Source organism: Pimephales promelas, chromosome 6, assembly GCF_988280905.1.
Source record: "Pimephales promelas chromosome 6, fPimPro1.hap1.1, whole genome shotgun sequence".
NCBI lineage: Eukaryota > Metazoa > Chordata > Actinopteri > Cypriniformes > Leuciscidae > Pimephales > Pimephales promelas.
The window spans coordinates 11,402,704-11,417,897 of record NC_142774.1 but is presented as its reverse complement, the minus strand read 5'-3'; the positions used below and the strand labels follow the sequence as shown (position 1 = coordinate 11,417,897).

Genomic DNA, 15,194 nt, shown 5'->3' with positions numbered 1-15,194 from the left:
TGCATGGTAACTGCATGATATAGTGAATGATGTTGCCTTCAAAGAACTTTACAAGCAGTGAGGAGTAGATGTGTGTGCACCAGTGTCTGTCTATTTGTCTGTCTGTCTGTATGTGTCAAGGGAGGTCAGACTGAAAGATGCGAGGGAGAGAAGGCACATGTGAGATTGTACTGTAGAGTCGTAGCCGTTGGACGAAGATATAAAGAAAGTACGCCCACACCAAAGATGTTTCGTATCCACAGATAAGCATTTATTCATTTATCATGCTTTCTGTCCGTCAATTTGTGTTGTAGTGAAAAGATTCAGCAGCTCATTTTTTTTTCACATTCTTACATTCAACTGCATACATTCTGGGTATAAAGGTATAACTAATGCTTTGGTCATCTATGAGCGACCTCACAAACATGGTCGCTGGAGAGCACCTCAAGGCAGTTTGACCTTTCCCAACCAGCTGAGATATACATTCCTACGTCATAAAAACAATCATAAGACATACATTTGTCATGGAAACATCTGTGGGACAAAAAAAGCAGTATTATCTGCTTCTCTACTGTCTCAGGGTAAACACAAAACAGGATATTGCTAGAATTAACAGTTGACCAAAAAAAAAAAAATCTTTTCCTATTTATTAACTTTAGATTGCATTTCTCCTTCTTTATTGGCATGTCCATCCTTTTTCATCCATATCTTCGCCTCTACCGCCCACATCCACCCCTGCTCTCTGTGCTTTTTCTTTTTCTCTCCTTTTCCTTTTCTCTCTCCTCTTGTCCTTGCTCTCTCCCTTAAGCCTTTCGATTCTTTATTGCAGTTTGAAAGAGGGAAAAGGGAATAAGTGAGGAACAGCAAATAAAGCCATTGTCTTCAGCATGCCCACAATGAGCAGCCCAAACAGTCTGTTTTTGCACCTGCTCTCATCACAACAGTGACCAATGGTAGACATAACTCTGAATGCCGACCAATCTGTCAGTTAGCGCGTTTTACTGATATTCCAATTGGCTTTGGCCCAAGTAGTCAATTCCCATTAAGAAACACATCTTTCCACAGTGTCCTCAATATACTGCCTCGTCTTGGATTCAGTCTTAGTTTTAGCATTTTGCTAATTCTTTTTTTTTTGACTAACTACAAGCTGTTGATTGATTGGTTTAGTTTTAAATCAACACTTTAAATGAAAAAGGATGGAATTTGCTGTCATCCAGATTTGAACAGAACAATAAAAGAGCAAAAGTCTTGTAACAATGTAGGTTGTGTATTTTACAGTAATAACATGTTAACAGTATTTTGACAAAAATAAAAAACATTCGCACATTCTCGTACCATTGATCTTTCCATTCACTGACCATTGCAATAATATCACAGACATTACTCACAGTGGCATCCTTGGCCATTCAGAACAGTGACAAACATAAGGCCTTTCATAGCGCTATTTACAGCTCCCTCTGCCAACATGTCATATTTACACAAGTGATAATTGCTGTCATAGCTAGTTGGTGATGTAATGAAATCTCTCGCCTTCTCTTGTGCATACTCTCTGTCTCTCTCTCTCTTGCGCGTGCTTTCTCTCTCTCATCTTGATTTAGCTGTGTTGTAACACTTTCAAACTCCTCACTCCAGTATGCTTCGTCTATCTTGCTTTGTTGCTGCACGGCGTTCCTTTGTGCCTTTCAAGCCCTGAATGGTTTTGAGACCCTTCTGTTATAATAGAGGAAATATTACATTCGATCACTCCCAAGGGGAATAAAAAGATTTGCTCATTATTCTATTGTTACCAGTAACTACTGAAAAAAATCGAGCTGTGGCGTTTATTGGAAAGAGGGTGTCATGGTGACATCACAAGCGATAATTACAACTATCATAGAAGCACAGAGTGGCTGAAAAGTCTAAAAGCATACAAATATTGTACGTAAACATAAGATGGAAATTTCTATCCTCTGTCTGCACTGACTGTGACAGAAATGGCTTAGAATACACTTGTCCTTAAAAAAAGAAGGACCGAGTATCTGCTTAACTAGCCAAGCCCTGTGAACAGTTTTCATTACTTTCCATTAAGGCCCTGTACTGCCCAACGTTCCCTGCTGACCCGCTGTATCCTAAATCAGTGTAGTGCCCTCTAGATACCAGGAACTAGAGGCTCAAACTGAACAGAACAAAGATACAGGTGAGGTTGATGGTAAACAGGAATCAAGGCATTGAAGAGTTAAATCGAGCAAACGTGATTTTCCCTCCTCCAGAGAGGAGAAAAAATGAAGGGGAAGAGGGTTCTTCTGACACATTCAGCCAAACAGAAGATGGATGCAGACAGTCAAAACAGACATAGAGAGTAGCAAGAGAACAGAAGACGAGGAACGAGAAGAAGAGGAAGATGGTGGCAGAGAGTCAAATTCGGGAGGGCACTCAAGCTCGAAGCAGCGCAGGGAGGTGATGCCCGCATCTTCATTGCCGTAGTTGGCCCAGTACTCTTCCGGGTCAAGCTTGGGAAGCAGAGCCTCTTCCTCCCCGAGCTCGTACTTTGTGGATGTAGATGTGATAGAGGGAAGTTGGGATTTTCCTCCATTTAAGGGGTACGCCCTGGTCTCTGAGCTTTTCTCATAGATACCCTTCGAGGTGCTGACGGGCTTGTTCTTGGAGAACCACCAGCGGGTCTTGGTGCTGAAGGTGGTGGTGGTGGAGCCAGCGAGGGAGCCGGGGTCGGGTAAGGGGCACAGGGCGAAGTCCATCTCCCTCAGGAAGCGCAGGTCCTGTCCACGACGAGGAGCTGGGGAAGCGCACAGAACCTCTGAGCTGGACAGACGGGCACCTCTGAAGAACTCCCACAGGGGACGAGCCTCGCAGCCGCATGCCCAGGGGTTGTTGTTCAGCCGCAAGAACTCGATGGAGGAGATGTCGCGCATGGCCTGACCGGGCAGCTCTGCCAGGGAGTTGTTGAAGAGAAAGAGCATGGTCAGCCGGCCCAGGTCGCGGAAGGCGCGGCGATTGACCTGACGGACCCTGTTGTCGTGCAGTAGCAGGCGATCGAGGTTGACCAGGCCATGGAACACGTTCTCGGACAGAGTGCGAATGCGGTTGCCGTGCAGGAAGAGCTGGCTGAGGTTGATCAAGTCGGAGAAGAGATCGTCCTGGATGAAGTGGAGCTGGTTTTCCTGCAGGTAGAGGAACTGCAGGCTGTAGAGCTTGTGGAAGATGTCATGGGGAAGGGCGGCTAGCCGGCAGCGGTGCATGTGGAGGCTCTGAAGCTTCTCCAGGCCACGGAAAGCTCCACCCTCAAGGCGGTGCAGGTGAGGGTTGTCACCCAGATCGAGCTCCTCCAGATCGCGCAGCTCGCTGAATGCACCAGCCTCAATCCAGGTGATGTTGTTGGAGAAAAGCCACAAAACCTGGAATGGGATGAATTGGTGGACAGAAAGTAAAGGAAAAGGGTAGAGGGAGATGTTGAGAAGGAAGACAAAATTAGTAAATTGAACAACTAAAAAGGACTGTTACCTTTGAAATGTATATTTACAAATGTAAATATTAAATGTTCTGTTCTGTCCCATATATAGAGCCCACATACACTTCCTTACCTGTGTGCCAAAAGCAAAAGACCCCACTCTCAGTTCAGTGATGCGGTTGTTCTGCAGAAAAACACGCTGGGATTCTAAGGGCATGCCGTGGGGAACAATGGTGAAGTTCTGCGCCTGGCAGCTCACAGTCATGGGGGTCGGGTAACACACACACCGGTGAGGGCAATTCTGCGCAGGCACGGGTTTTACCACGACCAGCCAGACCACCAGCCAGAGCGAGAGCGCGCCTGAGGGAAAGAGAGGAGCGCGTCACATCACAAAGTCTTATAAGGGCATGTTTCCTGCTTAATGTTTAGAATGGAGCTCTTCTAGTACGTAAGTCTCATTTTACAAACATGAAAATAAAATACAAACGATAACAACGACTACTGATTTTTGAAAAATGTTCAAAATGTATGAATCTCAAAACGAATTTTCTACAAAATTAACTAAAACGTTTTCTCCAAATACAACGTATTTGTTTCATTTATGTAAATTGTGAAAATCATTTCTCTATTACGCGATATAATAAGTTTCAATTCCTAAATTGAAAGTTAATTTTCACGTTTTCATTTTAAATTTATCACTGCAGATTGTCACTTACAAAATTAATACAACAATTTAGATTTTTTTTACATCCAAAACATAATTCTCTCCATATAAATGTATTTCCAAGTTTAGAAAACATTAATACACGTACACTTGGTACAAATCAAATATTAATCTAAAGCACCAAAACATTAATGCAAAACATCGCAGCACCAAAGAAAAAAAAAAAATATATATATATATATATATATATATATATATATAACAACCAATTGTCCTTGCATAAAGCCATGCACATTTTCAAATGTGGTCATATTCTAAATTCTTGAATTATTTTAAATGCATTCATTTCCATTAGAACGGCTAAGAAAGGTAAGCATTTATAAAGCACAATCAGACTAAAGATGAAAATTAAAGAAGCAGAAACTTACTCTTAAAGTTGTGCGCAAAGGAGCGTTGGCTCCGCGTAAAAGTTGATGTTTCCATTCCGAACCAAAGCCGAGAGCGAGTTAGCCTAAGGAGTTTAGCCACTGATTCCTTGCTATCTCCGCTGATGCTCTGGTTCCTGAGTCGGAGCGACTGAGAGAGTGCCGAATGATGGGTCCTGGGCCCATTTTATACTCGAGCAGAGCGCGCGCCTACGGCTGTGGGCACCACGGAATCTCTCTACGTCACTAGTCAGGTCAAGCCCAAGCGAGGGTGGCAAACGGAAAAGGCGGAACGGAGACAGGAGGGGAGGGCTCTCGCGCACCAGTTTGGACCGAGGGAAGTTCGACGTCTTTGCTCAGAGTTACGATTGTGGAGACGTAGTTTGGAAAGGGTGGGGGAGCGCAGGCACGGCGCCCGGCATGCGAGGACGAGCGCACGAGGCACATGAGAGAAACACACAGCTCGTTTCTTGGCTTTGAAAAATCAGATCTGCCTCTCTTTGGATTATGTTGTCCTCCGCATTATTAATGAAACAAACGCATTGTTTGTGCTCTAGAGACATAAGAGTCATGACTTCAAATATAAAATATAAAGCTTTAACACTGAGATAATCGTTAAGGGATTTATGGAAGAATAAAGCAATTACTGGCATTTACTGCTGAAAGGAAAGAAAAAACTATACCAAATTTGGTCAACAAATGGGCAGCTTCCTGGAGTCTTAAGAAACGTTATTTACTTCAAAGCTTTTTTGTAATGCATGCACAGGCCTGTATGGTATCCTATTAGATTCATTAAACGTTTATACCGTATGTGAAAAGTGCTTCTTATGCTCTTGCATTCCAGTATATTGCTCCAGAATTAACCCAGACAAGATAATTAGGACCCTGACACAAAATAAACAAATAGATGGACATGAAATATTGATTTGAAATTATATGTACAAAGGTGTGTCCAGGAAAACTGAACTCAGTCAGTATTGAACAGCAATTGTTTAAGTTATATTGCTTCTTAGGTTTCTCATAAAGACCACAAAGAGAGCAAACACGAGCACAGTTTTGTAGGTAACAGAGTTTTAGGGAGAGTGGTCAGTTATACAGTACTGCCCTAGCCATTATTAGAATACCATGACTGACCAACCAGAATCAGAGAGCTTGGTAATAAACAGACAGACAAACTGAAAGACGGTAGACCCGAGGATGTCCATGTTGTTGTTTAGCGCCTCCTCCATTCGCTCATGTTCTGGACACCTCTCTCTTTTCCTCCCTCCCTCTCCACCTCCACAAAAACTCAAGATGACTGGACGAACAGGCTTTCCCCGCTCCACCTACACCTACCAGCTGGACGTGTGAGTGTGTGTGAAGGTTTTCATGTCTCATGTATATTATCCTATCGCCAACAGTAAGCCAAGTGAATGCCATGACTGACAGCATCTGGGTCGTGGTACAGTCGTCTAAGAAAATGAATGAAAAGGCAACAACAAAAAGACAGTGCCGGGGGAAGAATAGGATAAGGAGGAAGTACAGAGTGTGGTTGGAAAGGAGGAGTTTGTGGAATTAAAAAACATGGGAGAGAAGCAACACATGACTCATTGTGGAACAAGAGTGAAATGGGACTGCACTTAGAGGGATGTTGCGCATAAGGCTTGATTATTGTGCGGGCCAGCAGCCTAATGCATGAAAGCTGTATCCCCTGTAGTGTTCCAAGAGTGGCTTTGTAGTGCCCTAAGGGAGTGCTCTACAGAGGCAGCCCACATACAATGACAGATTTGCTTTGCCCTTTTGCACAGAGATAGCAGAATAAAATCAGCACGGATAACTTTAGAGACCTGCGTCACGACCCTCATTGGTTTTCTACGTGTTATAGAAGCAAATTTGGGGTGGTTTGGAGGTGTCTGATCCCCAAATTAGGGGAACATTTTCCCATAAAATAAAAACTCTGCAATCATTTATTAACTCTCATTTTCTCCAATGAAACTATAAATGGGGTTGAATGTTGTTTGGATTCTTAAAAAAAAAAACTTTTTTGTGTGTTTTGCAGAAGATGTAAACTCGGACAGCTTTGGAACAACAGAAGGGTGAGTAGACATTTGTGCGTTAACATACTTTTAAGAGTTAATGGAATCAAATAAAAAGGTTTACATTTACTAGACAACATAAGTAAATGTTACTTATGGGAAGAAAACCGGAAGTGTCGCTTTTAATCATAGGAGAGTCACGGATTTAATGGTGTATTTTTGTGTTTATTGTAGAAATTAAGTTGTTCTAAAAATTACATACATTTCTTTCATACTTTAGATTAGACTATATACAATGAAATTCATTTATAAATAAAATATTTTTATACATATAATTCAGAACTTAAATAAGCAGGAACAAACTACTGTATATCAACGCATTTTCATCCTAGGGCATCATATAGTGACGCTTTTGACAATGCGTAGACATCCAACGCACATGGCACCCTTTAGCGTCAATAATGCTTCGGTTATGGGTAGGTTTAGGTCTGGGGTAGGGTTAGGGTTAGACCACTAGGAGGCGCCTTCTGGCCCATATATATCTGGGTCTCATATTGACGCTAAAGGGTGCCATATGCGTTGGATGTCTACGCTATGGCAAAAGCGTTACTATGTGACGCCTTGGGATGAGAACGGGCTGACTATATCCTATATTGGATATTAACATCCAATAGTGTAAATCGCTATAGCAGCTTAAGGTTGGTAGTCCAAGGCATTTTTGTCTATCTGTAGCCTACTTCTGTGGTTCGAAACTTCGAAAGACTCGATTTCGATTTCAAAATGGCGGCTGCGTGAAATCAGCGTATTCCCACTATTACTGACTTTCGAGGCGGGGGGATGACACTGGAAAACTGAACTCCACACTGGAAATCGAAATATATAGGAATGAGGACAAAGTAAAATTATTTAATTTCAGCTAATTAAATATATTGAAGTTCCTTTAGTCTATCAAGTAAATTGAGTCGCAGCGAGGCTATGTACGTACTACTATCAGCATGATTTCATATACCGAGCCATCACTGTTCTGTTCCTGTGTACAGTAACTCGTCAGCAAGGGTACAAGAATAGTTACAACAAAGCCAGTTTTAACCAGACTTCAGGAGAATCTAATGATGCACAACCACAATCAAATGTTAAAATTCCCTGAGGTACCTTTCTCTTTTTTTCCCCTCGCTGGCTCATTATTTCTTCCTTCCTAAACTCTTTAAGTCTTGCTGCTTCTAGCACCTACCAGGAGTGTGTTTCAATCTTCATCCTCCTGTTTGTGGTTATATCTTTATAATCAATGTTTCACAATTGTTTATTTTGTTTTTTGAAACCTTATCTATAAATTCTGATGTGGTAGTATCAAGAGCCTACTTGCTAATGTAAACTGTCATTACACCTAATACACTCGTGACTCGTCAATTAATACCATGAATATTTATGCACATATGCAGTCTATAGGTGTAAATAACTTCTAAATGTGTCATCTGTGTGTTTTAGAATGTCTATGGCAGACGTAAATGTGAATTATGTCTTTATTAGATTGGCTTATATGTCTAGGCCCTCTGAAAATGTGCTTTGATTGCTCTGATTAGATGAAATCCATTTCAGACACTTTTGCAGGGCTATTCAAAATAAAGTGTCCACTAGAGATTGGGCAGAAAATTGATGCTGTTCTTTTTTATAGCATTGAGGTTTGCTTAAGTAGATCATCTTGAAGACTGTAAAACATAATGAAAATACTGCCATGTTTACAAAAGAAACAAGAAGTTATTTGGCTTCACAACAATCCCAGTTGGATCATGGCACCAAAATAATGTGACACACTTGTTCAGTCACACAGAAAGACCCGAACCTTAAATTCAAGCATTTGGGCGCCTTTGGCCAAAAATGAAACCCATTTACAACACTTTTAAAACACACTAGTTGGATTTTTCTACTATCACTGTCAACCTGTGAACATTTTGTAACCCCCCTCCCAACCCCCACAACCTGTAATGGACAAATTGCTTTTTCATCTCAAACCACCATTAAATGCACAATTAATTTTTTTAAAACCTTTTTTATTTAACAAGGCTACAGCTTTATTTGATATGACTCACAGTGAAAATATTCTGCTCGCAAGTGATATTTCCTGTGACTTCTTCACAGATCACATATTTCTCATACCATATTTTCACATTTCAACATATTCTTGTACAGCACAAGTAACCTTGGTAAACAAGGTTACTTCTTACCTTTATTAGTATCAAAATTTTGGGTTATGGTATCAAACCAAAACTGAGGGACAGGCATAATCTGTGTAATGATAGATATAAAATTCACACAATAAGTGCTTTGATTTTACGTATATTATAATGATTCTACAGTACATGCAATAATTCATATTTTTAGGAATATCACATTGAAACTTTTTACAAATTAATTGTTTAATGTGAACTTACAATTTTTTATTTATTTTTAAAGTTGGATTTAAAAGTGCCCTATAGTTAAAGAAACATCCATTTGCATCTGGAAAGTTTTTCAGCGTTTTACATCACTACCTACTATGACAACACAAGATTATAATTAGTTAGAGACGTCAAGTCACGCTTTAGACAAAAAGAGAACGACAAGCTGTCAGACTTTTCCTGTCTGTCTTGACAGAAGCATTGTATTTAGTTAATCGTTGTCTTTCTTTCTCCTCTGCCTACTTACAGACCCACTTCCGCTCTGTGTTTCTCATATTTGTTCACGCTCTCTTTAAAACAACTTTCATGCACTCTGCATTGGCCATGATTTACTGATTTCATCAATTTATGTTACTATAAAGAAATCGATCAAACTAAATCTAGTGTTAAGTATTTGGACACTTAAGAGACACTTAGAAATGTATGGATGTTGCCTTAAAACAACATTCACATAAGGAAAGATCATAAAAAGAAGTTTAGGTTCAGTTTCAATTTCTGCACACGTAATGGAACATGTACATAGTAATTATGAAGAACTACGTCTGAAGTGGAACTCAGCTCAAGGAAATATTAATAATCAATAACTTGTTATGATTAATTATGCATATGGGTCCGTTAATTGGATTAACTTGACATGGCTAAATTAATCTTACAATAAATTAATCAGTTCGTCCAAACTCTTTTGATTATTAATTTATTCTAAGAAAAGGGTATCTTCCATGGCCACAGAAGAATAATTATTAGCATGTACAGCGCTTTGAACAAGTAGAACTCAAGTAGTGAGTCATTAAATGAGGATTAATTAGGTAGGAGGCATGATACAGAAGTTACATTGACCGGTAGCTGGTTGTATAATAAAATACATACCATACATAATAGTACACAACAAGACAGTAAATCATTTACACACGCTATGTTGCATGTTCATTTATAGATCAGTTAGTCTAATGCAGCAAAGTCTGTATTAAAGATTGTTTCTGTCTTCCCATTGTCTCTCTGTCTCTCGCATGTGGCCCTTTGGAATGTGGACATAAAATCTCCTTCTCAGCCGTATAACGTGACACTGTTTGATCCCTAGTGTTCATTTGGGATGTTAGTTTAGGAGTTTCATAAAGCTTTGTATATAATGAATAATTAGTGTGTGTCTGATGGGTCCAGACCCTAGAGAAGTGTAAAAAATAATAACGGTCCCTTAAACACATTCAGTTGACTATAAGTATTGTGGCGTATATTAGGCCTACTCAAGTGAAACCAAACAAACAAACAATCAATTAAAACGCCACAGCAGGCTGAAACATGAGGATTCACACTGAAGACGTGTTACGCTGAACCTTTGTATGTATTGATCAATCTCTTTATTACGCTATTTCACAAAAATAAACAACCAATCACTTACTTGAGCGATGCATGGTGTAAGCAGTGCAAAGGTACCCCAGAGACATCTATAAAGGATGTTAGTAATGATCACATTGATGGGAAAACAGTGGTAAGGCCAGCGGTGACGGTCAACAGAAAGTTTCTCCCCATAATCACCCTGCAGCCATGATCCAAACCCAAGCTTGCGCACAGGTGAGCACACTCACACATTAATACAGACATCGCAACCCCAGTAACGCCCACAGTCACCGATGACGTCACCATGCGCGTGCATGTACACAACAGTGCAAGAAAAAGAGAAAACATAATAAAAGCCCAAAACCCAGTGTATGGCTCCTACAATAAGTAACATTTCACCTACATCACTACTAACTTTCACTAGAGTGTTAGTAGAGTATAGGTAGACTGGATTTAGGGATATAAGTTGACATGTAGTTGCAAAGTTAGTTATAGTCTGTTTAATGTCTTTTGGAGGAGCAACACAATAAAGAGTTAACAGATTTTAAGCAACATGCAGTCAACTGATACTCTAATGATACTCTAAAATAAAGTGTCACCAAAAATGTATTAATATGGTTATTCTGCTATGACATCTTGGGGACAAAATTGCAAACGCATCTTGTTTTGATATTTTGTAATGCACTTCTATTCAGTATACTTATGTGTTTTGGCGGCTAGAGGAAAACAAACGGTAAAGGTACAAGGTTAAATACAGTAAGCTGACTGTACACATAATACACTGTGTCACACTTTCTTTTAGTGTACTGTATGTGATGACATCAACCAAGCAAAAAAAAGAACAAAACACAAAGCAGCCTAGTTGCGCATTCAGACGCTTTGTGTTCAAATGCCTGATGCCTGTGACTTTGAATTCTTTGAAAAGCTTTTTTTTCCCCCACGTATAGCGTACTGTGATTTGTATTGCAAAGTGCAAAATGCGTCTCTATTACACTAAGAAGCTGAATGTCACTGATGTTTTTCTTAAAGCATATCTCATTAAAGCCTGTCACTGACTAGTGGTTTTCATCCTCAGTGTCGCATGGTCTCATGGTATAACAAAATTATTTATATACTCAAGCTGTTCTATCTAAAATGCTAAACTGGAGCTTTAAGTTGTTACTACCATTGTCTTTATATATTTTTACTGCAGTTTAATGATATACTTATTATATGTGACAATTGATGATATGATGCTTTAAATATGCTAAGATACATCTACAGATGCATAGGCCTATATACGTACACTCGCCTAAAGGATTATTAGGAACACCTGTTCAATTTCTCATTAATGCAATTATCGAATTATCTAATCATCCAATCACATGGCAGTTGCTTCAATGGGTTTAGGGGTGTGGTCCTGGTCAAGACAATCTCCTGAACTCCAAACTGAATGTCAGAATTGGAAAGAAAGGTGATTTAAGCGGATGGGCCACAACAGCAGAAGACCCCACTGGGTACCACTCATCTCCACTACAAATAGGAAAAAGAGCCTACAGTTTGCAAGAGCTCACAAAAATTGGACAGTTGAAGACTGGAAAAATGTTGCCTGGTCTGTTGAGTCTCGATTTCTGCTGACACATTCAGATGGTAAAGTCAGAATTAGGCGTAAACAGAATGAGAACATGGATCCATCATGCCTTGTTACCACTGTGCAGGCTGGTGGTGGTGGTGTAATGGTGTGGGGGAGGTTTTCTTGGCACACTTTAGGCCCCTTAGTGCCAATTGGGCATCGTTTAAATGTCACGGCTTACCTGAGCATTGTTTCTGACCATGTCCATCCCTTTATGGCCACCATGTACCCATCCTCTGATGGCTACTTCCAGCAGGATAATGCACCATGTCACAAAATTCAAATCATTTCAAATTGGTTTCTTGAACATGACAATGAGTTCACTGTACTAAAATGGCCCCCACAGTCACCAGATCTCAACCCAATAGAGCATCTTTGGGATTTGGTGGAATGAGAGCTTTGCCATCAACTACAAGATGCTATCCTTCAAAATGGGCCAATATTTCTAAAGCACAAAATAACACTGGGATTTAAATACACAGAGGGTAAAAAGCAAACCAGATACAACTGGGAATAATCACAGAACTATTCAAGTAGGAAAACTACAAATGACTGCAAAAATGGCACTCAGGACAGGAAACAGGAACAGGGTAAATTGCTATAACTAAAAGTCCAATGAACAAAACGGAGAACACAAAGCAGAGAATACAAAATATCTTTCAGTATCGTGTTCACTTTTAGAAATAAACACTCTTTATTGTCATCTGTGGTTCCATGAAGAACCTTTAACATCCATGGAACTTTTACATTCCACATTCTTTACTAGAAAATGGTTCTTTAGATTTTCAAAATGTCCTTGGAAATCTACATAGACATATACACTAGACTTCACCTGGGGGTTCTAAGCATGCGTCAAAACCGCCGCCATCTTGGAACAGGGGTCTTGTCATAGGAAGTAGCTAGGTAACGCTGCTATCTCTGCCTTTACTTCGAATTCATTGATGATGGCGGACTTTTGTGCAGCGTATGATGTTCACAGATGAAATCTGAACTAGGAAGAGTGTTTTTTTTGTTTTTTGTTTTTTTAAAAAATTTCTTTCTGGAATCAATGATAAATACATGTCTGACCGTTGGAAAAAAACAAAAAAACAAGAAAAATCGCATTCATGATGATTTATGGTGATTTTATTTGCGTTAGACCTGTGTCTACTACATTGACGCTGATGCATTAAAGTGGAAGCGCTCCCCTGTTTCAAGATGGCGGCTCTATTGACGCATTCGTTCCAATGAACTGCCGTAGCCAAGGTGTGGTCTAGTGTATATGACTATGGGAAATCTATAGGCATCTCTCTTTATCCATAGGCTCTCACAGTATCTTTAAAATTACCAATGAAGTACCCGGAACATGATAAGTGTTTGATGCCTTCCTTATCCAAGGGATAACCCTTGAGAGTTGAATCAGGTGTGTTTGATTAGGGAGACATCTATAATGGTGTCTAGGCACCTATAGTTACATATATCTACACCTACATACTGTATATGCGCAACAAACAAAGCGTATGTTGTTGCATAACCCTGACCCACATCCTTCAGTCCATTTCTGTTATTTTCTCACTCATCTGTTTCCTCTGCCATTGATGATCCACCGTCACTGAGTGTCTCCCTTCATTTTCTCCCGTATATTTCTCTCCAAAAGCAGGCTCTCTCGCTCTCTTCTGCTTTTCTTTTCTGCACAATTCTTCTCTTTAGCTCTTTCTGACAAATCCCTTTTGTGATTCTTCCTAACTCTCTTCCTGCCTCATTCTTTCTCACTTTTTTTCTGTTTTGCTTTTTCATCTTCTGGTGACATCTTCACTGTCCTCCTCTACCGTGCTGTTTTCCTCTCTCACTCATTCTTTTCTTCCTCACCTTCTTTTCTGCACTGACTCTTTGTGAGACTCAAAGAGAGGGATGCAAGTGTTAGTTTGCTCACTGCCTTCTGTGTGTGGGCAAAGTGTGTGATATCTTTGTGTACAGACACAGCTAGAACTGTACGACCCTGTGTGTGTGTGTGTGTGTGTGTGTGTGTGTGAGAACAGCTAGCATTGTGGAACTGTGCTTGTGTGTCACTCAGCTTGAACCACTACATTGTGTTTATGTGTCTCTCTGTGAATGTGACAATGTGATCATAGCGCTGTCATTTCCTGTTTTTTTTTATACAATAGTCAGTCTCAGCCCTTTAATTTGATTGGTCGAGTCATAAGTGATATCGGTGACCAAAGGAGGAGACAGACCACAAATAGAAAAATGATTGGAGGAATCTTAACGCTCAATACCCCTTTTCAGAGTGTCCTTTCAAATCCGTTTTTTTTGCGCCTATCAAATTGGAATTTCACATGCCACATAAACATGAACATATTTGATGTCGTTGCTGAACTTGCTTGTCCTGATGAGCAAGAAAGGGTCGTAGATGAGTTGATCAGGGTGAGTAGCAACTTAGATGAAGGGATGTGGCTGTCAAACTTTAGAATAGACACTTTCACAATGATTTGTAAAAAAAAAAAATGTATAAATGCGACACATGATTTAAGACAACATCTGTTTGTTTTTTGGCATATGGAGATTCCTGTCTTGTGTTTCCCTTGTCTTTTGTGGACTTTTGTTCGTTATTTCCTCTTCTGTGCCATGTTTTGTTGTCCTTTGTAGTTTTTCTTGTTGATTGGTTCCTTATTGTTCCCAAGTATTTTGCCAACAAAAATAGTTCCAAACAAAGCAGAAAAGTTAAGTCTCTCCGCAACACATAGTAATGTTTCATTCTTAAATAATACACCGTTTTTTTTACTAATCGGGTAATTCAATGATTCAATTTCCCATTCATGAAGTTGACATATGAATGAATGATTCTATGATTCACTTATTATGACTTGCCACCACTTCCTTGTGGTTTAGTAAGTGGTTTAAGTCATTATCATTTCATTTCCCCAACATTTCATTTTTTTGTATTCAAAATGTGATATTTAGAGCATTCATCTTGTAACATTATTTAGGCAATTGTGGCAAATTTCTTTTTGATATATAGTAAGATGGATTTTGTTTATACTAGTTTCAAATAGTGTAATTAATTATAAGATGATTAACAATGTACCTTTATTATAAGTAATTTTGATTAAATCAAATATATTTCTCATATGTATTTTCCATAAATTGATGATATCCGTGCATCATTAATTGTGAGCGAATGTTTGACTATTCTAACTCTTGAATGAAAATAAGAATAATCAATTCTAGTCAATAATCAAATGTAACCATTTTTTACGTCAGGTAAATGTATCATGCCAATTTTATAATCAGTAACCAAATATAAT

The 15,194-nt window shown here is 39.5% G+C and overlaps 1 protein-coding gene across 1 annotated transcript; it reads right to left on the bottom strand.

Moving 5' to 3' along the window:
- Positions 1–2,167: 2,167 nt before the first annotated feature.
- rtn4rl2a (reticulon 4 receptor-like 2 a) lies at positions 2,168–4,682 on the bottom strand. Its single transcript, XM_039689760.2, has 3 exons — positions 4,517–4,682; positions 3,558–3,784; positions 2,168–3,371 (listed from the first exon to the last, which is right to left on the bottom strand). The coding sequence occupies exons 1-3, from the start codon at positions 4,569–4,571 to the stop codon at positions 2,271–2,273; spliced, it is 1,383 nt and encodes a 460-aa protein (XP_039545694.1). The 5' UTR covers positions 4,572–4,682; the 3' UTR covers positions 2,168–2,270.
- Positions 4,683–15,194: the final 10,512 nt, after the last annotated feature.